General features: G+C 33.9%; 2 protein-coding genes across 3 annotated transcripts; both read left to right on the top strand.

Moving 5' to 3' along the window:
- Positions 1-4,726: 4,726 nt before the first annotated feature.
- Positions 4,727-22,477, top strand: LOC117324675 (calmodulin-alpha-like). Its single transcript, XM_033880613.1, has 7 exons — positions 4,727-4,783; positions 7,100-7,130; positions 8,082-8,225; positions 8,874-9,116; positions 20,498-20,641; positions 21,301-21,543; positions 22,250-22,477. The coding sequence occupies exons 1-7, from the start codon at positions 4,781-4,783 to the stop codon at positions 22,276-22,278; spliced, it is 837 nt and encodes a 278-aa protein (XP_033736504.1). The 5' UTR covers positions 4,727-4,780; the 3' UTR covers positions 22,279-22,477.
- Positions 9,831-16,883, top strand: LOC117324646 (calmodulin-like). Of its 2 annotated transcripts, none has more exons than XM_033880574.1 (5): positions 9,831-11,267; positions 13,049-13,079; positions 13,750-13,893; positions 15,000-15,255; positions 15,750-16,883. In XM_033880574.1, the coding sequence occupies exons 1-5, from the start codon at positions 11,265-11,267 to the stop codon at positions 15,850-15,852; spliced, it is 537 nt and encodes a 178-aa protein (XP_033736465.1). In that variant the 5' UTR covers positions 9,831-11,264; the 3' UTR covers positions 15,853-16,883. The 2 variants fall into 2 exon arrangements, with proteins under 2 accessions (XP_033736465.1, XP_033736466.1); XM_033880575.1 differs by having other exon boundaries at positions 10,678-11,267; positions 15,000-15,251; positions 15,750-16,102.
- Positions 22,478-22,937: the final 460 nt, after the last annotated feature.

The following is a 22,937-nucleotide window of genomic DNA, read 5'->3' as shown; positions in this document are numbered from 1 at the left end:
AACTTTCCAGATTGTTTAGGTTTGGAGCTGCAATCATGGAAAACGGGAACAATATATTGAATCAGTAAACACGAATTAAAAATCATGTACTAATTAATTATGCAGCAGACCTACATAAATTCGTTAACATATATAAATATATTCTTTTTATATTGAATTAATGACACACGTATGTTTCACTTGAAATGGAAGCGAAAGGAAGATCTTGTCAATCGTGTTTGGCCAAACAATGCAAACTTTCAGCAGTTATTGTTCTGTTTATCGCGACTAATCCTTTAACGAATGTAACACAATTGTAAATTTGTGATTGTCGCCGCGGAGCGAGGATGAGGATATGGAGGTTTTATGATAACTAATGCATCTTTGACATTTCAATGCTTGAATCTATAGCTTTGTACCAGTTCTTCATTCCTGAAATCTTGGAAAACCATTTTTCAGAAACCCGCGAGACTCCGCTCTGAGTCAATCGACAAGAGCTTCTAGGATTTCCAACCATGGGGAAACTAATAGCCCACAAGTTACTGTACTTATTGTATGAAAACCACATCTTACACGTGATCATTAGTTGATTATGTCTACACGCGGTTCACTATGTATCTTGCTATACGACACAGCATTGCTAATATCTACTTAAGAGGCAGTGTGGATGTCTCTACATTGAAAATTATGAAGACAAAGATATATCTGTACTACATGTTTAACCAGGGACCTAGCTATGTCTTAGACCTTATCCAAGATTATAAATAAATATGTGTACTCAAAGTGTTTAGATGTTTCATTCGAAAGAAACCGCGAAAGAAAAATATTGTTTGTTCAACCTTAGGGCATCGAAACGATGTCTTATGTAGGAAAACCAGCTTCGAAACTAGCGTTTCCAAAGGTTTTGATACAAATGCAAACACCAATTTATAAACTTGAGTAGTTTTGATATTGTGATAGTTAACGCCAATCTTACATGACATTATCAAGTATTTATATGAATTTATATTTTCAATCCAAGATTAAAGTATTTAAATTTTGGCATCATATCTATTTTCCGAATGGGTCGTCGAAATGGCAAGGGGCCATATCATTATATGTCTTAACGATTGGTTGTTTGTTGGGTTTATCGCCCCTTGAACAATCAGGGTCATTTTGAGGCGGAATCTCCTTGTAGTAGTTGGTGACTACCTCATTAAACAACATACGGGATGCCCGTCGTATGTCATTAAGAGCAATTAGGGTAAAGTGTCAAAAGACACTAACACAGCAGCACGAACCGGTCTGTTTCTCAGTTTCCCGAAAGCCACAAACCGACAGTTGGAAGGAAAGTTCAATCAAGTACATCAGATCTTCACCTGATGATACGTGGTCGGCGCTGTAACCGATTGAGCTACCGCAGCCCCATGCCATTACACGTATAACATTTAGGAAGGTATGGAAGGATATTTTGAAAATATTATAAATATTCTTAGGACTAACCTGCACAATATGTTGATGTGCTGGTGAAGTTGTAGAGACCAAATGTGAAAATAGCCAGTCTGAATCTCTAGAGCTTTGGGCAATCGCACTAACCACAAGAGATTCCATCTCCCTGTGAAATATTAAGAATTTTTGATATCATTGATACTATAAGTATTCTGTGCAACATGGATTCACTGTCACTGCCAAGTTTCTCTTTGAAAACGTATAATCACTAGGATCTATATGCTTGATTTCGTTGATGGAGCAAGCCGAGGGTTATTGAGTAAAGGAAAACTAATCTTGAATAAACGAAGGCTATTGGACGGGAAGAGCTACTAAGGGAAATATAGCCAAAAGACCCATTTAAATTCTTAGTAGTATTCGGACTATTGTAGTATGAACCATTCTCGGGAAAAAAAACTTACCTCATTTCCCATAAGTACCTATGAGCACCAACGTAATAACCTTTGTCACGTCACTTCCATCTAAGACACCTTTTATTTCACAACATCTGGTACTATATGACGTTACTTCCGCATCCATATATACCCTATAGCTGCTTATGAAAGCGTTCATTGGCTAATAAATGATAGTCTCTCAAGTGATTTGGGTTTTTAAACGTCTATATACAGATCTTTCCTTTACCATTGATGACCATAGGTCCATAAAACGAGATTTCGTGAACAATAAGAACGGTTTTTACATTTATACCCCCTCCCTCCCTCCCCCCCCCCCCCCCCCCCCCCCCTCACTCTCTCAAAACAGACACACACATTTTGGGTCTTATATATTATTATAAATAACCCCCTCCTCTGTTCCTCCATTTCTAGCTCGTTAAGGTATTTTTTGACTCCTTTTAAAATCATCGTTTTCTCGGACATACTTTGGCAGGATGAATGCTAACTATCTACAAAGTTAAAAAGATGTAAACGTTAAAATAGCTCAAATAGTTAACAGCCCAACCAGAAAGCTTCAATGTCAAGTTGAAGTCAACTTACCCTTCACCTTCACAGATAATAATCACGACCGACCTACATCTAGAAACACTGAATACCCTGTCTCACAGGCAAACCAGCAGTAATGGATGAAATTAACATCATTCTATATAGCATCAACTTGCTAGATCGAACGTATATTTTTGTAAGGAGATTTCCTTACCTGTACCAGAGACACCTGAACATGGTAATTAACACCTGCGTTACAATTATCCTCTGTGTATACTACATATCGAGGATAATTTTAACCCTGGATGTAAATTACCGAAAACAAGTGCCTATGCCTCTATGCTAGCTTATGGCGTTAGCTTATTGATGCATTTGAGATATCTGATAAAAAAAATACAAAGTTTGGGAATGTTGACTTTCGTTCTAGCATTTGGGTTGCAGATAGTTGGTAATTTCACCAGTTAAATTCAAGGGAATTTGACACATGCACATAATTATATCATGCATATGCTTAACTGTGGTACGATGGCGGTTACATAACGTTAGCCTAACGAATTTTATGGAAAAGTGGATAAGCAAGAACACGCGAACCAAACAGTTAATTTGACATCCGTGTCTTCTTAACCGTCCACCCTGTATTAAATGCGACGCAGTGTATACCTGACTAAAATATCATTTTGGATATTATGTTATACATCTAGTGTATGTATTGTATACAACTAGTGTTTGTTTTGCAACAAATCACGCGAGTACGCAGTTACTCCAAACTGTATTAATTAATTGCAAATGTAGAGATTTTGTTTGTTAAGTGGGTTTATCGCCCCGTTAACAGCTTGATTTTGGAATATCTGATCTCCCGATCCTACACTATTTGATGAGTCACTTAGTAATTATATATATACATGTATAAGCTTTACCGTTGCTAATGAAATTATTTTTAGACTTTAAACTTCAAATGGTGGATATTGGTAAGCTGATAGTTATTACTCAACTAGTGAGACTAGTACCTTAACAAAGTCAATTTACAACTCAAGATACATCCTTTTTCTTTACATAAACATGTAAAGCTATGTATGTTGTTTATGTTTAAACTATATCCTCATAACGATACAAGCACTTAGGGCTATTAGAAATGCAAAAAATTCCCATTCAAATGTTGTTCAGTTGTACTATAAATACACCCATCGTCATCGGAAGCGAGACACTATTTCTTCATCCTTTTGGCGTAATGCATGAGAGTTTAGGCCACGATTTCTAAATAACTTCCGGTTCTTTCTACTCACATGCTACTTGTGTTCGACACAGTTATTCTCAGTTGTGAAATCTATAATGAGATTTGACACGTGCCTCCTGCGACACAATGCGTTAAAAATTACAATATTATCAATTTACATATGAATATATATATATATATATATATATATATACGAGTTCGACTTTCAGGTATCTTCTAAAACTGTATTTACAAATGCATCCCACAATACCATTGAAAACAAAAAATACAAACTAAATGCAATTTTGCCAGGTTGGCCCTGATTAGGTATACAGCAAATTGTAACTTGGATGGAAACCATATTAGAAACATTAGAATCAGAGTTAGGCAAATGAAAAAAAGTGTAAACCATATGTTACATGTAAAAGGTGAACTGCATTTATTCCTTAATTAACCAATTAGTGAATTTCACTTCAGTAAACTTTAGGATATTGGGTACTTTAAAAAGTGCGGTTGAATGTAGAACGTATAAAAGCAGTTGCGGCAAATCTACCTGTCAGAACACAGTGCAAATTATGACAATACCACCTGTGTTAGCGAGAGTGGTTGGTCAGGTAGTGATGTCATCTTTTATTAGAAATATTTGTCGCAATGCGACATCTAGGTGATTTATATATTAGTATAGATATTAGGTGTCCCACGCCACACCCGATCGTTTCGTAACGATTCCATTTGTAAACATGAATACGAATAATTTTTTTTTTATAGAAATCATCAGTAAAACAAAATCTTTTTTTAAAGATATTATTAATATATTGTATTTTTTCACAAAAATACCTGAAAACCATTACCTATTTGTGTTATTTTTATTAGGACGTAGATTTCATGGGGAGCGCGTGATAAATAATAGCTTTAAGAGATTTAATGAGTGATATTAATCTATAATGGCGTTAACGCTGTTGCCAGCTGTAACTAGCGATGTAATCGCATTCCATTGTGCAGCCCAACAGAGCCGATGTTGACTCATTGAAATATATATCAAATACCATATTATCCCGCCATTTTGTTGATTATTAGTTCTAAATAATTAATACTTACACACAACCAGTTCATCATTAATAAAACGCCTCATTCCGAATAGCAGAGCCAGATTGGAAGGTCCACATCGCCATCAATAACAATGGTGAGTACATGAACAATAAGTTCTAGACTGTCATAATTACTTTATGTCGTTGCATGATTTGAATAATTTTTACGAAATATATTTCTTTATATTATTGTCCATTTTGGAAAATTGTATTATGTTGAATATTGTTCGTATTCAGATTTGTTCTTCGTAATGTTTTATCGCTATATAGCATTCAAAGAAAGTTTTTATTAGAATGATATTGCTTACCATAATGGCCAACACATACTGTCATTAATTAGTAGAAACTGTGTATTCATACTATACCATCGTTAGGATATGAAGTGAATTTCAGAGGTTTGCGATATTATTCTAAATACTTGCTTAAAATACATAGACTGTTTCCTAACGAACAATTGTTCATGAACTACCTAGTTACTATACCTATTACCAAAGATACTGATAAAGATGTTTGAGCGAAAATTAAATTTTTACTTCGTTAAAAAAATTTCATACTTCAGCGTGGCGACACCGATATCACATCAAAAATCAAATTTTCCGAATTTGGATATGTATGGTTTTGTTTTATGATAAATGTTACCCGTTTATATCTATATTTTCATACAGTAAAAGTGATAATATGTACATCACCATTTTACATTGCCGATGTGCTTAATTTATTCTAGTTTCTAATTTCCATGGGTCGCTTTATATATATTCCGTTCTTTCTTTGTTATTATGTTATCGATTTGGCGTTACGATGGCCTTCGAATGTTGGTATATTTCGATTTTAACATACATAGCCACAATGACTATATGCATGATTTCTTATGAATACAATGACAATTTATAGCTTCTCCTTGTCAGAACACTACGTAATTGTCAGATATTAAAAATGTCAATTGATTTGTTGAAAAAAAGTACGAGATCAAACTAATTGCATAATAATTTGCACCCGAATGTCGAATTAGTAAAATATCCTTTCATTGTCATAAACAAGTTGTTCCGGTTGAGCTATTTCAATATGTGTTGACGACAAAGATACATTATTAAAAAAATAATCGTCAGTTGGGACTCGGTTTACCTGTCGGATGAGAATTCCATCTATTCGTTTGCGATGCTTCTGGTTGGTTTATTGCATGAGTAACATTGAAACCAATTCATAATTTAAACATTCAAACATTTTCTGTTTTGGCACATTTCAATCGATTTAGTTAATATCACATTACAAATTCCCTTGTGGAAAATAACAATATTTTTGTATTTAGCGTTATGACATGGGGAAAACATGTCGCTAAATTTCGTGATAGGATTTGCATTATAAATTTAAGTAGTATAAGTTTTATACAGGTGTGTTTAGTAATCATGTAAATGATAGCAATCCTGTCATGCATATTAAACGTAAGTCCATACCAATACACTGGAACGCGGCGTCAATGTATGACCTCGACGTGAAGCATGATAGCCATACTGCATTCATTAATGAATAGTATGAAGTAACACATAATCAATATCGATAACAAACCATAACGAGAGAAATGAAATGATATCAAAGTAATACATGAAGTTATTAATTAGAGGTAGGCGATACCTTATCAAGTATGTGTTATACAGTATCTATCATATGTATACAGTATCATATGTGATAAAGTTTTAAGATTCATGATTTGAATTAAACTTATTATTATTATAAAAAGTTATATTTCTTCATCAACCTGTTTGGGTTAAACTCACGAATATACATTTTGTATTTGTTCTGCGGAGCATTTATTAACTTTAAAAGTTGTTGGAAATTATGTAAACCAACGAGTTAATTTGTAATGTATTAATATTGAAACACTGAAGATACAAACTACAATGAAGTGTTTTTGTTCGTTTCCATGGATCGTAGTAGGGTAATGCTCTCGTGAAATGGGAGGTAGCATGTTGCTGGTGATTAAACGCAGCTTTGTGGTTCTTTACCTAAAACTTCCTTCTCATTTTGGGCTTATCCTTGATTGACAGTGGATGTCGGTGATGAATCAGAAAACACTGACCAGCCTATAACACCAAGTCTTATTTCTTGTGGTTTTTTTTTATTAAAATGTTCCATTTAAAACATTCGTCTGTTCATTTTTGCATCAGTATATCGACTTTCAATTAGAAATACGGTTTCACTTACCCCCTGTTATAATCTTGTTTTGTTATTATTTTAAAGATAACATTATTAATATACGTTAATCGACAAAAAAAAAAAAAAATTAAACGAGGATATATTGATTTTATTGATACAACAAAAACTCCTGCTGATTCAGAATATTGACAGTTTGACATTAAATTATTTGTTTGATATGTGTTTTCAATTCTCAACAACAAACCGTTTCTTCCTTGCAGTCTGACCAGTTGACAGAAGAACAAATAGCAGGTATGTGTGTGTTCATAATATGTTTAGCAGTTACCATTGCATATCAGCTTTAGGGAAATCTACGAACAGAAATGAATTATCTCCCTTCACTAATGAAACCGGGTTTAAATTGTTCAACACACAGATACATAGCTTACTATATTATGGTACCAACATAACACGTAAACTAAATATGTGAAATGTATAGTTAGATAATAATATATAAGTACTTGTATAATACCCAAGAATCTTCCATTTTTCAAACGAATTTGCTCACTGTTGTTTTATTCTAAAATGCTTGCATAAGTGGCGCTTTGGATGAATAACATTATGGTTTTTATTTAATGTTCGATATCTTTGTATATTTGTGTTAGCCCCACTGATTGGTATACGTAACTGATTTTGTTAATAATCTTTTCAACATATACATCTTCCCAGACTCATGTTGGTTGAGTATTTTATTGTCTAACTCGAGTTGATAATCATTAATTTATAAAAAGGCCTATTGAATATAGAAAAGAGCAAACGATGCTTAGACATATATTAATATAAATAACCGTCACACGTTATGCGAATTGTCCTTGTGTAAAGGATATATTAGGAAAAGAAATGACTTAATTTATATTGATTCAGCTTTAAGCCTTTTTAAATGTAATCTCTGAGTATAATTTCAATATTCAGAAAAAAATTCTTGCTATGTTAAAGATCCATTAAACTGTGCCTTGACCAATTTAAACACGGTTTTCGTCATTGAATTACATATGTATAATCCATACGTTAATTCGATAGCTACTCTGGTTTATTAATGCTATGCATCTTTAATACGGAAAGTCCATATCCGAGCTTTTCCTAAAGAAATCAAAATTCCAGTCTAACGAGATGTGCCTTTGGTAATGGGTAAGAACATCAAAAAGGACAAAAACTATTTTCACAAAATATTCTCTTTGAATGTTTTGTCATTTTATCTGTCAGAGTTTAAAGAGGCGTTCAGCCTGTTTGACAAAGACTGTGATGGAATCATTACGACCAAAGAGTTGGGGACAGTGATGAGGTCACTAGGTCAGAACCCAACGGAGGCTGAGGTACAGGACATGATCAACGAGGTGGACACAGATGGTATGTACAAAAAAATAACTGAGTTATACCCCAAGCTGTTTCTTTAATTTTTACTTACATAGGATGTGTATCGAACGTATACCATTTTCGTAAGATCACAAACCATAATTGATTCTATGTATATTTATTCTATGTTCTATGTGGCAGGTATACATTTAAATAAAGGGTTTGAAGGTTTTACCTTTGCCTTGTAATGTATACATAGAGATATGATAATACTTTACAGAAATGGCTAACTTGTGAACGGTATGTACAGTTAATTAATTTTGATTATATTGAATTATTGTTCAAATATTGTTTTGTGGATAGTTATCTATTTTGCGCATACTCTCTGATACTTTGATTTTCATTTCATGGGCGTTTTAATTAGAAATTAATTCCATTATCATACTAAATTGGAATTGGAGTGTTAATTCACTATTTGAAATATATTACAAAACCTTTATTGTATATATCCAGTATTAGTAGAGGGTACCGTGATAGGCCAAGGTATCATTACCAAGTCATTACTAAATCAAACAAATGGTTTAATTGTTACCATATATACCTAAATAAACAAATTACAGCCACTCACAAATGTTACAAAAATCACCAAATGTATGACGAATGACAATACAATTGAATTAATATCCCAATTAAATTTTAAAGGAAACGGTACAATAGATTTTCCGGAGTTTCTTTTGATGATGGCACGGAAGATGAAAAATACCGAGTCAAACGAAGAGATACGAGAGGCATTTCGAGTGTTCGACAAAGATGGAAATGGCTGCATCAGCGCGGCGGAATTACGACATGTGATGACAAATCTCGGCGAAAAGCTTACGGATACGGAAGTTGACGAGATGATCCGAGAAGCAGACATTGATGGCGATGGTCAGGTGAATTACGAAGGTATGTGTACCCAATAACAAAAAAAAAAAAAAAAAAACCGGAAAAGTACTAGAAAAATATAGAAGGTATTTTCAGCCAAAATAAATTACTCAAATATTTTACATGATTAATTTCAAAACGATTTAAAAGACCTCGCCGTGTGAATGGTTGAGTGAACTTTGCATCATTCTTTTTTTTATTAATTGCGTGAAAAAAGATAGATATTGCACTTTTTATGTGGTTTTGTTACTATTTCAGAATTCGTCACCATGATGATGGAGAAGAAATAATGGACAAGTTATAACCTACAAAAACGGACATATTAATCAAATATTTCACATATGCATTTTTTATAAATATTATGTCATTGTCATTTCCTCTTTATTAAAATGAATTAAAGTCTATAAATCTTGTTGGTTGAAGTTAAAACCACGTTGACTTCATTTAAAAATTAACGAAATGTTCCACAATAATACAATGTAGTAAGCAGCAAAATTGACGAAGAAATATTTGGAAGAAAGAGGGTAATATTGACAAAACAGAAATAAACGATCGTTATTGAATAACAAAAAGATATTCCAAAAGAAACCAGGAAATCCATCAAAGGAATGGGATCTGTAACATATATATAAACAACAATAGATACACGTGTATTGTGATACGAGTCATCGCACCAAGTATCGCAATAGGGCAAAATAGTATGACGTAATGGCATCATTAATACTCCATATCGTCCCATTTTCTTTAAGTATTGCAGAGTGCAAACTAGTTTGAGGAAATAGTTACAATTTATACTCCATATCGTCCCATTCGTCTTTAAGTATAGCAATCAGGCAATATAGTGTGACGAAAGGGTAGCATATCTTCAGGTATCGAAATCAGGCAAAATCATATGACGGAATATTGACAGAGTGTCACAAATTTGTTCAGAATAGAAATAAGTAAAGAGACAACATATCAACAAAGTAATGATAACCGAGACATAAACTAGGACTAAAAGGTTATCAGTAACGCCCTTATAATCTCAAGTACAGAGTCAAAAATGCCGAAATAATCTAACACCATTCTAAATATTTATGACAGTATCTCCGGTACAAGATCAAACCATTAGGAAGTTATCTGGTTAATAATGATTTTGCAAGTGGTACAAAAAAACACTTATCTCATGTTCAAATCCAAAATGGATGTCCCTTTACTTGTTTAATACACGTATTTTATTGATCAAACAAACAGTTTGCTGGGACCTTTCAATCAATTACTTTCTAATGACATGCTGTAAGAGGTATCGACATATTCTGTCGATATTCAGCTGACACGAGCTAGGTACGAAATTGTGTAATTAAGTAAAATGTAGCCACAAATGTCTGCATAGGAAAATCCCGATAGGGCGTTGATGAAATATATTTATATTTTATCGATCAACCAGTACACTTGTCCTTAATGTCATTCCTGTCGATTGACCATTTGTTTGGAAACTGTTTTTACTGTTCATTTAAATCAAGTCGAAAACATGAATCACTAAAAGGCTAGACTTTCAGCAACTGCATAAATGCTTGGACATGACATTTCTGATTGTGGTTTTGAAAAATGGAGATGGGAAAAGACTTAATCACTGACACAAAATCCACTGGAACAGAGGTGACGTCATACCTGGTTAATACATAACAGATTGATACATGTAATTAAAGCAAATTGCTTCAGATATATTTGCCACGCACTTGTACATTGGGAAGTGTGATCATTACCAGTCTAAGAGAAATATCAATTTCATGAATAGTTATGTAATAGTGCAAGGTTATACACACTCGTCTTTTGTTTGCAAGGCATAGATCTATATTGTACTATAGAACTTTACTGTACTATACGGCCTTTTCACGCCAGTCAATAATGTATTAGGCTCGTCAGAGGGAAGTGTGCTTGCCCAGGCTTAACCTGGCACCGATATATCCCATTAACGCAAGGAGTCATAGCAGTTGTCATAGCTTCAGCTTCCATCTCCACCGCGAAGCAACGTCACATTGTGTCAACAATTCTGATCAACAGTGATGATTTATTGACGTGATTATTGACGCATATCCGATAGGTAAACAGCAGTGTACGAGACAAAGACAGTTAGGAAAACTGGTGCAACAGAACGCGAATACATTGGAGGAATAATTACCAACAGAAATGGTACGTATCGCCTTGCTTAGGTTCTGCTGTAATCCCTGAAGGTAGTGTTAGGGATCATGGTGCCATTTTGATAATCAACATATTTCTATGTACATCTGATGTAATTGTTTATATGTGTCTGCCACTTAATCTGTGGTCAAACTGATGAGAATATTTACGCACATACGTATCTGACATAGGTTTGCTACAGTATATATAAATTTAATAGTATCAGAAATATGAGCTTCAAGTATGTCCGACTAGGAGATTAGAGAATCCTGAGTTCGAGGCCCGGTCAGGACATCAAGCTGTAAAATGTCCTTCCTTCGTCATTTGTGTTATTATGTTATAATTCCTGTTGTAATATTGAACTGTGTGAAATGATGTACTTTCAGTCACAGACATCTGATTCTGGTTAGTAGTAACAAAAAAAATATTAGCCCCAACTCCTTCTCTTTACAAATAAGAATAGGGGCTAATATTTTTTTCTATAGATCAGCCTGTGTTTTAGTATATATGATATCATTACGATGCTAGAGCTATATAAAAGAATAAATGTTTAAATAGTAAGCATATACAATGTATTATTTAGTACTGAGCCAATATTGGCATTCAGCTACGCTGTGTATGAAGGTCCAAGATCAGTTTTTCCTTTGAAGTGAGTTTATTTTATTGTTACTATTGAATCTGTTATTGATTGAAATCGAAACAGTATACGACACGGTTTTTTAATCAATACTTCCAATATATCATAATTACCGACCCATTGTACGTCTCACGGATATATGCCTCCTTACTTAGCGATATGATTAGTTATAGGTGGGCTATAATTTCCTGTCCTACAGTGCGTTGAAAATATAGTGATATTTCATTCATTCACTCTATTAATCACTAATTATTGATGACAATATCGATAGGTGTCAATAAAGCATGCGTAGGGTGACAATTCCATCGCAAAACAGAAGGATTGTTTGTTAGGTAGCATACATTGTAAAAGGGAGGTAACTCCACCTTCAACACGGGTGTAATACACTAATTGTTGTATTGTTATATACTATCAAAAGCTACGTAATTTACGCTATTATAACCCCTGCATTTGATGTTCTCTTTTAACCATTTCAAATCTGTAATTAATTACATCCAGCAAAATTTATATCCTTCCGCGTCTCTATATTTGGCAGATATTTTTCAGTCTTATAAGCTATCATTTTGAGGACGCTGCTATTCATTTATTGTTTATTTGTTGTTTTGTTTTTGTTTTTTGTTTTGTTGCTGACGCGTGGGGTCACGACAAACACCTGCCCGGTGGTCAGTACAGGTAATTTTTTGTTCGAATCATGAAATGTCAATTACGTGTAATATCATAGCTAACGGGACCATGAAAAAAGTTCGATACATCGAAAAAATCGATTTGTAATAGTTCGAATCATACATAGGTTCGTTAGTAGCGTTATACATGTAGTTCGATACAGCGAGAAATTCAAATCAACGAAGTTCGAATCATCGAGGTTGACTATATTTATCAGTGTAAATTCGATAATTATCTAGTTACCGAGTTGCACAAAAGAAGAACACAAAACAAGGAATATTATGCCGCAGAGGAGCAAAAACAAAATATGGGTATAATGTGTAAGGATGACACAAAGAAGGAGCACGTAATATAGGTATAGTGTGTAAGGGTGACACAATAGAAGGAACACACAATTTAGGTACAGTGTGTAAGGGTTACTGGTATTAGACGGATATGAAAACACTAATGTATTGGATATCTTACAATTTGTCAAATCATTTCAAATTTACAGGCAGACGATTTCACCGAAGAACAGCTAGCAGGTGAGTGTATACTTTAAATCTTTAAATACTGACTCCGAGAATAATATAGTAAATATATATGTATATAGTATATATGGTAGTTACCAATTACTACAAGGAACCCCCCCCCCCCCCCCCCCCCTCCACCTTAAAATGACACTTGCAGTAGACAAGCAAAGAGACAAACAAACCTTACGTAAGATCTAGTTATATCTGGTTGTTTGATTAAAGAAAAGTACTCAAACAGCTTCATTAATATATTTCAAATTCAAGGTGTTATGTCTAATCTTATCAAACCGCATGTTAAACTTGTTTGATCGCAATATAATCACTGTGTGATTACAATGACATCTTTATTACGTAGAACCATTGCGTCAACATAGGGTGATATGTAAAAAAAATCAGTGCTGTATCGTAGACCCATAACAAAACATTCGTAGAAGTGCATAAGAAATACTATTTATTGTAATATAGTCTTAATTATGAACATTTATTTTTATATATTAAATGATATTGAAACATTTATTCCCGTTTAACATTACATGGTTGTCCTTTTACAGAACTTTCAAATATAGCATACTATCTGGCTCCAGGATCATGAAACAGTCTTAAGTTCAAGTTTAGTCGCAGACTTAAGTTTGCTTCATGAGTCCAGGGCCTGGTTTCCTTACAGAAATATTTTTCTTTGTAGAATACAGAGAAGCGTTCGACATGTTTGATCAGGATGGCAGTGGCAGTATAACTATCAAAGAAATGATAACGGTGATGCAAGAATTAGGGCAAGGTACATCTGAGGAGGAGCTGAAGGCGGAACTAGAAGCCATGGACACAAACAGTAAGTTATGTTTACATTAAGGTGGTGATTTGTTTCTCGGAGATTGACACCGTTACATCACGCCAAAGATGTATTATATTGGTGATTGCTGATTGGCAAACACCCTTCATCCATTAGAAAGTAGTTTATTCCCTTGACCCAGATGTTCATGTATAATACAGCTTATAAACTTTGCCCAATTTCTATTGGTATACTTATAGAAAATTAGAAAATATACAGCAAGCTACCATACATATACTGTATAGTTGTTAAATTTGACGGGGCTAATATTTCGAAAGTTCGCGGTTATTCATTTATGCGGAACCACATCTTGTAAACATTGTACAGAAAACACTTCTATTCGCTGGGTATTTGTTTTCCGTGCTATATCAAATTACCGCAAATATAGCTAAATTAAATTTCCGTGAATGCTATCAACCATGTGTAGGAAAGCAATATATTGTTATACATGTATTAGGTTCACTAAACAGTATATTGTACATTTGATATAAGTAATATGCCTATAGTGTTAAAGAATATGTGTTTTGGATGGAAATGCATCTGGGCTGTCGGTAAAATGATTCATGTGTGACGGGATTGATTTATAGTCTTTTGTGAAAGGAATGACATTGACTTTACTCCATCATCAAATCATAAAAAAGAAAAAAAAATAGCCCTTCAAACTACTGTATCTTGATCAGTTGATTTTGTTTTTTATTCTCGCCATAACTTTATCGTTATTTTGATATATCATTATTAGTTTTTCTCATGCCAATTCTATTCAATAATCAAGTTATCGTGAAGTAGATATGTCAGATAAGAGAGAAAAAAAAAGGGGGGGGGGGGGGGGGGGGGGGGGGGGAGGAGGAGAGATGTAACAAGGCCAGCATATGAACAAAACATATTAATTTACATGGAGACTATAAAGGAAGAATAGGATCAAGCGCTCCGGAAGAGTGAGCGTCTTTTGTTTCATCGACGACACCGGTCACGTTAATCTAGGTCAAATCTTAGTTAAGTCTCATTCTCAAAATCGGAACATACTAATATGCCCCCCTTTTTTTCATTATTTCCATTTTTACACCCCTGTTTTCTCCTTTCTACTAAGTTTTTTTTTTAATTTTCAGATGACGGTACAATTGAATTCCATGAATTTCTAGCTACGTTGAAGAAAATGTCGGAACCCGAGATGACGCCAGAAGAAGAGGAACTCAAAAAGTGTTTTCAGTTATTTGATAAAAACAAACAAGGCTATTTAACAATAGAAGAACTAAGGCATATTTTACAAGACTTAGGGAACGATTCTTTCACAGACAAGGATTTTGAGAAGCTTATCAAGGAAGGGGAAATACAAGTTGAAGGTCGTCTGACTTATAAGAGTATGTATGAATACAGTCAGACCTCCTTAACTCGAACTCGTGTCACTCAAAGAACTTTCTTTACTCGAAGTAAAAATTCAGTTTCAACAGTAAAAGCATTGTATAAATATACTCAGATAACAAGAATACTCTGGATACCCCGAAGATTTTTTTCACGACAATTAACTTTCAAATACGTTGTTTCGTAAATAACACAAAACAACTCAAATTAATACAAGGCTAAGGGGAAGTAACTCTAGATGGGTGCGTCTCACACAACTTATACACACACAAGTATACGTGCATGTACATTCATGTTTATTAGTTAGAGTATATTGAAACTAATATACATGATTTTGGTGTGTATATTTTTTGCACTTTCAAAAACAGCCATTGACAAACTTGGATCAAAAGTTTATGTTTATATGAATTTTAAAGATATATTTTAAATGCTAACTGGCAAGTTATTCATGTAAGATTCCATATTTTCTAATATACATTTTATGTCTTATTTACCAGAGTTCGTGGAAATGATGATTGGACCACCTTAGGTGCATCATTTTGGAAAATCCGTGAGCGGAACCAGAGAAAGTTTTATTTTTACGCCTACTTGTGCCATTAGTTCTCCCAACCGGACTTGTGTAACATTAACAATATGCCTCATCTTTATTAACTGTACATCGAATTGACTGTAATGTGATATCTTTATTCCATAAATGTATTTTTGAGGGCTCAAGCTGTAGCGGCTTTCAGAAAGGTCTGAAACAGTTCTATTCTATTCTATACCACCTTTCATGTCAGGATTTATGCTTTTATATAAACTCCATAGTAAGGGTAGTAATGTATTTCTGTAGAGAATCATTATGCCTTAGAATATTCATTGTCTTTTCATTAGTAAGTTATAATTCATGAAAATACTGCAAATATTCTTGTTTTAGCGTACATATATTTTATCGCATTGTCGAATTTTACCGTAAGAGAAACAGTAATGTGGCGCAATATGCTGGAAATTGCTAAAATAATATCACAGCTAAAATATGTAGATCTACAGTATGATACCTAGTGTAACAGTGGCGATGCTAAGTTAAAATCAGAAAATATTTGCGAGCTGATTTCTTGCAGTGTTTCAGTTATTAGTCCCCTTACCGGTGAGACCGGGGGAACTATAAGTTTCCGTTCTGTCTGTCTGTTAGTCCGTCCACACAGGTTTCCGCATTTTTTTCTCAGTCAAACTGAGATATGTTCAATTTCGCATTATTACACCATATCCATTTGAATAATTCTAATAGATTTGAAAAGGAATATACTATTCTGAAATTCTTTTCTTCATTAACTATTTTATTTGAAAAGATATATAGTCACTATCATTTCAAATATTTGGAGGTTTGAATTTAATTAGAAATATTCTGCAACTACAGTTCTGATTCCAAACTGTGATTATCAATGAAATACAATACTATTTTATTTTTGTCGAGAGTGCGTTCCTGATGGCTAATTAAAGTCATCAACAATAGTTAATAGTTCATAGATTTTCAGTTAAAATTGTTCAGATTAAATAATCATTTGATGTGATATATTTTGTTAGCGTTGAATTATATTGTTATGTTGGGACTGTCATCAAATTATTTTCTATTAATAAAAGACGTATATCTCTTTGTATTGCGTTCATTGACGTACATGAAGATTTAAATATGCATACTGAAGGATTTTATTGTCATAAATTCATAGTGTAGATAATTACATACATGAAACTATATAACAATGGCACTACATACGTAGAGTTAAGTCGATTACTTATTTGCTTAATGAACTTCAAAAGAGAAACCAATTCGCAACTATTACAAAAAAAAGAATATATTAGGGCATCAAACATGATGCGTATCGGCAGACGATGGACAGGTGGTTACACCCGGACAGGTGGTTACACCAGGGGAAGTTATTTAACCCAGAAGGTGGTTATATTAGAAAAGGGAATTACATCCGGACACGTGGTTACACCCGGAGAGGTGGTTACACCCGGACTTGTGTTTACACCAGGACACGTGGTTACACCCGGACACATGGTTACACCCGGACACATGGTTACACCCGGACACATGGTTACACCCGGACACGTGGTTACACCCGGAGAGGTGGTTACACCCGGACACATGGTTACACCCGGACTTGTGTTTACACCAGGACACATGGTTACACCCGGACACGTGGTTACACCCGGACACATGGTTACACCCGGACACATGGTTACACCCGGACACATGGTTACATCAGGAAACGCGGTTACACCCGGACACATGGTTACACCCGGGGAGGTGGTTTAACCCGGACACGCGGTTACACCCGGATACATGGTTACACCCGGACAGGAGGTCACGCTGGTAAAACACAGAGAGATGGGCACATACCAATTGACTGCTAAGAGGTGACAACCGGTTACATTCGGACAAACTGTTGCACCGCCTTCACATGCAGGGACAGACGGTTACAAAGGGGCAAGCAGTTAACATCCTTACAGGCGGTCATTCCGGTTACACAGGGATAAGCGGTTATATACGAACAGGTGGTCATACCGGTTACAAAGGGATAGGCGGTTATATCCTACGAGGAGGTTATACCGGTTACACAGGGATAGGCGGTTATAAGCGAACATGCGGTTATATCGTAGACACAAGGATAGGCGGTTATATCATATGAGGAGGTCATACCGGTTACACAGGGATAGGCGGTTATAGTTGTACAGATAGTTAAACACGAACTGACCATTTTAATCAAATTGGCGGTTACAGACGTTACATACGGACACATGTCGAAATACTGATACGTTTTAAAATTGATAAGGATAGCATCATATCTTTATATGCAATGTTTTGGGTGTCGGAAGGAAAGTAACATGAAATAATAATTTTAAAAACAACGTGCCACTACCTGCAAGTAGTACATAACATATCTTATTCGTGAAAATTGGCCCAGGTAATTTTTGCTTTCTCAAATACTTGTGTTGCTAAATATACCTTTCTTTAAATCCCGCAATGCTCTCATTATCAACAGAAGAGTTTTAAATATCTCAACCTCTATCTAGTCAATTAAGGCTTGTCTTCCTTGGTGATATGCCGCAATGCGACATTCTAGTCAACGTATTTTCATAACCTTCCCTTTAAACATGAAAGCTACATTATTTCCAATACAATAGAAGAGCTGGTTTTCCTTGGAGCTAAGACCGTATTTACCCAAACACTTATACTACTACATATGACTAGTGACACGACAAACAACTGACAGTGTTATTAGACTTCGTGGCCGTACTACAGACAATCTCTAAGCGTCACTATGGTATGTATGTTAATAAATCATATCTATTTCATGTTTGTACACATGCCTTGCACCTTATAATGTGTAATATTAACAGTTTGATAACAATAATTATTATAATTTAAACTAGATTTGATGAATATGCTAAAGTTACGAGAGTTATTATCACAGAAAATCAAATATCGTAGAACTTTCTAGAAAATCCGATTGCATGTTATTCTGTGTTACTATGAATACACAAGGTGTTCGTTCGATATACTTTTTAAATATTAATTCCAAATGTATATGGTAAATAATATTTTGATTAATGTATTAGCAAAAAACAACCTTCCATGTTTTTGTTCGCTGCTACATGTAGTATATCATTTTTCTTTAAAGACTGATGTACCGTCAGTGTTGATCCTAATTTAGTTATCATTAAAGCCTGATGTACTTTCAATGTTGATCCTGATAAAGTTATCATTATATCTTATGTGCTGTCCATGTTGATCCTAATATAGTTATCATCAAAGCCTGTTGTACTGTCCATGTTGATCCTAATATAGTTATCATCAAAGCCTGCTGTACTGTCCATGTTGATCCTGACATAGTTATCATTAAAACCTGATGTACTCTCAATGTTGATTCCAATATAGTTAGCATTCAACCTGATGTACTGTTCATGTTGATCCTGGTATATCATATTGATTATTATAGATTTTGAACTGTTTTTTGGTGTTATGTCATTATACCAGTAATGTTTACTGCTTCATGTGGGCGCATTCTTTGAAAAGATATTACAAAGTTATTCAAATCAAGAAATATAATATCTTTACTACAGTACTATACATTTCTTTTAATGATTTATGCTTATGACTACCTTTTCCATTTGTTTTTATTACGTGTAATTAATATACCTGTACCTTCACTTGATGTTTACTTCTAAGATGAATGCACTAATGCATTCCATGTTATAATCCTCAGGCCGACAAACTGACAGAAGAACAAATCGCCGGTAAGTTGTGGTCCCATACTCACTTTGATTAGGCGAAAGTCAATCCTCTTAGCCAAACACTAGTATCACTCAGCGTAGGTCAGGCATTCTGAAAGACAAACAAACCATGATTAGGGAAAGATATACAAACCATGATAAGAACACAAAATAGCATAATGATATGCGGCTCACGATAGAGGACACTGGTTGATAACTTTTAAATATAATATTCAGGATAAAATTTAGAAGTTTAACTGCAAAAATAATGACTTCTTGGGTTTAATTTTGACTTTGAAAAAAATTGATGATTATATTATATATTGTTAACGGAGATAGCGTACGACAGACACGTATAGATAACATATATGAATTTAAAGAAATCACATAATGATTATTTATTACATTTTTACCAGTGAAATATAAAAAAATTATTCATTCTATAAAAGTGATATTATCACTTTTGCTGATTTGACCAATCAAATTAATGATTAGAAAATACCAAAATAATTGACCAATCAGAAAGCCCGACATAGATGTCAGCACCTGGACAGGGGGAACAGCGGTAAACGTATGCAAACTTTCGCTGTAGGCCTAGTTAGCATACGGGGTAGGTTTTTCGTTGATAAAAAATGTAATAAACAGAATATATAACAGTGTCTTCAGTAATACCAAATATATTTCACTCGTGTAGCTAATATTTTGATATTTTTCTCTCGTGCTGCGCACTCGTGAAAAATATCAAAATATTAGCCCCACTCGTGAAATATATTTGGTATTACTGAAGACACTGTTAGTTATCCTCTATATATCGAATAATGAATGGAAATGCACTCTACGACACCATCCGTTTTCATGCACTCGTGGTAATCTAAGAGGATTACAATACGAATAGGAAAGAGAGCGAAAATATAAATATTTGTAGCATTGTGTCATAATCATTGCTTCCTTTGAGTTCATATTAATTATAATTTCAATAATTTTTCAGAGTTCAAAGAGGCATTCAGCCTTTTCGACAAAGATGGCGACGGTACCATAACAACCAAAGAGTTGGGGACAGTGATGAGGTCACTAGGTCAGAACCCGACGGAAGCTGAGTTACAGGACATGATCAACGAGGTGGACGCTGATGGTAATTGGGAATATTTATTCATATTTATTCCATTGTGTATATGAAGAATGACATTTTTTTTTATTATAATCGAGCTCTATTGAAATCACATCTCATGATGACCTCATTAAATACTTATTATATTTTTACTCGTATGGCAACTTTTAATAAATATCACCATGACATCTGGTTCTTACAGCATTGTAGCGAAAAAAAAACCATCTCGATTTGAGTTATGATAGATCACAAAAGTTGATCAATTAGATAGTAATTAAACAGCATCATAAACATCTTAAATATTATGCTGCTGATACAATGACCTAAATAATGTTCTAATTAAAAAAATGTGTATAGTGAATAGTGATATTGAACTCGGGAATTACAACGAAACTCAAATGTATGTGAAAATGCGATATTACATTCAAAACAAGATTAAATGCAATACTAATATGAAATTCTTTTTTATATCATCTAACTTTTTTTCTGGGGATATAAGTTGGATGTGGATATGTATGCTGGGCAATAGTCACCAGACAAGGAGTGGAAAATATTGCTTATAAATCTGTAGGCATGAGTCTTTGTTAAAATTGGCAAAACGAAGATTTTTGGACAATCTTGTTACCAATAGATAAACGAACGATTTGGATACCTATTTTTATACATGACAAAATTTATTACAGGAAACGGCACAATTGACTTTCCCGAATTTCTAACAATGATGGCACGAAAGATGAAGGACAGTGATAGTGAAGATGAACTGAGAGAGGCGTTTAAAGTGTTTGATAAAGACGGAAATGGTTTTATCAGTGCAGCTGAATTACGACATGTCATGACAAATTTAGGAGAAAAACTAACAGACGAGGAAGTTGATGAAATGATCCGAGAAGCTGACATCGATGGTGATGGACAAGTCAACTACGAAGGCGAGTCTTATTCTGTGTTATTCTTAAACATTTCTTATCCGTGTTATTATACTCTAAGATGAAATCAATTGCAGTCTATAATATCACACTTAAAAACAAAAAATAGGAAATAACTTGAGAAAATTAGTGAATAAAATGCCGTCATAAAAGAGGTTGACAATATGTGAAAGATTCAATTAATCAGATACTTATCGAGTACAGTATGTATGGTAGTAGGTCGTCAATAGGAATATTAATGTGAATTATCTCTATGTGTATATATATGATGCGACAATATCATGCCACAATTAAATTTATCTGACAGACAGTCAAGTAGTTCGTTGGAAATGGCTCCCTACACTATTCACTTCATGCATGAATTCCGCAATCCCGAATCAGACTCAAGGGACGGAAGTCTTATTTAAGAAATAAAATTTTACATAAATCAAATTATAAGATTATCATTATATTGTTAATGCTCAAATATATATTCATAACTAAAGCTATATGTTTAGTTGTCCTCTACAAGCAGATACGAGTGTAATAAGCATATGTATTACGGATGAAGAGAAGTTGTTAACTAAAGCTTTCCTTATAAAAAGCAAATGTATTATAGAACTATTTCCAGCAGTTTATAGACACAGTGTATTCTTAGAATTTGCAGATTGAACTTTACATATACATGTACATACTCACATACAATTTTAATGATGTTTCGTCTTTTCAGAATTCGTGAATATGATGATAGCGAAGTAGGCAGGAATTCTGCCCATATTACCCAGTCCTCGTACCATTTCTGACGTCATCCTCATTTCCTCTTGGTGCAATAATCCGCTTCCATCAAACCATGCAGCAACTGAGGTTTTCTCAAGATATTAACACACCACTGAAATATTACATTGTTATTTATGTATGAAACAATCGCATTTTTTATATTAAAATATATTTTTCCATGTTTGGCATCATTGTGATTTATTCCACTTGAAACACCACATTTCATTTCTAATGGTGCTTGAAGGACTTACTTTTTTCTGAGTTTCGGGTTTTGTTAACAAGTTGAAACTCTATAACAGATACTGATTGAAGCATTTTTTTATCGAAAATATATTTCATATGTTATATACAGTTCCTATAGCAAATACACTTATACCATGATAAAGTGATTGGTAACCAAATTTTGAAATATATTGCAGTTACACATTACAATTATTCATGTATAAATATATGAAGTAGGAAATGTATTTTTCATTTTAAAGCGTTCCTGTAGTATATAATGCTGAGTCATTAAATCAAATAATCATGAAAGTTTGATTCCGATCTCATGATGAATACAAATTTTGTTAATTGAAAGAAGCAATACAATTAAGATAAATAAATAAGTAAATATACAAATAAATCTATTGATAAAAGGTAAG

This window comes from Pecten maximus, chromosome 3, assembly GCF_902652985.1.
Source record: "Pecten maximus chromosome 3, xPecMax1.1, whole genome shotgun sequence".
NCBI classification, from domain to species: domain Eukaryota; kingdom Metazoa; phylum Mollusca; class Bivalvia; order Pectinida; family Pectinidae; genus Pecten; species Pecten maximus.
This window is presented reverse-complemented; position numbering and strand designations above follow the sequence as displayed.

What these genes read in the sequence shown, in the direction of transcription:
- LOC117324675 (XM_033880613.1), top strand. An exon ending in CAACGAGGTGGACACAGATG is followed by an intron (nt 8,226 to 8,873) that starts GTATGTACAAAA and finishes TAAATTTTAAAG; the next exon opens with GAAACGGTACAATAGATTTT. An exon ending in TGGACAAGTCAACTACGAAG is followed by an intron (nt 21,544 to 22,249) that starts GCGAGTCTTATT and finishes TCGTCTTTTCAG; the next exon opens with AATTCGTGAATATGATGATA.
- LOC117324646 (XM_033880574.1), top strand. An exon ending in CACCGAAGAACAGCTAGCAG is followed by an intron (nt 13,080 to 13,749) that starts GTGAGTGTATAC and finishes TTTTCTTTGTAG; the next exon opens with AATACAGAGAAGCGTTCGAC. An exon ending in CGTCTGACTTATAAGAGTAT is followed by an intron (nt 15,256 to 15,749) that starts GTATGAATACAG and finishes CTTATTTACCAG; the next exon opens with AGTTCGTGGAAATGATGATT.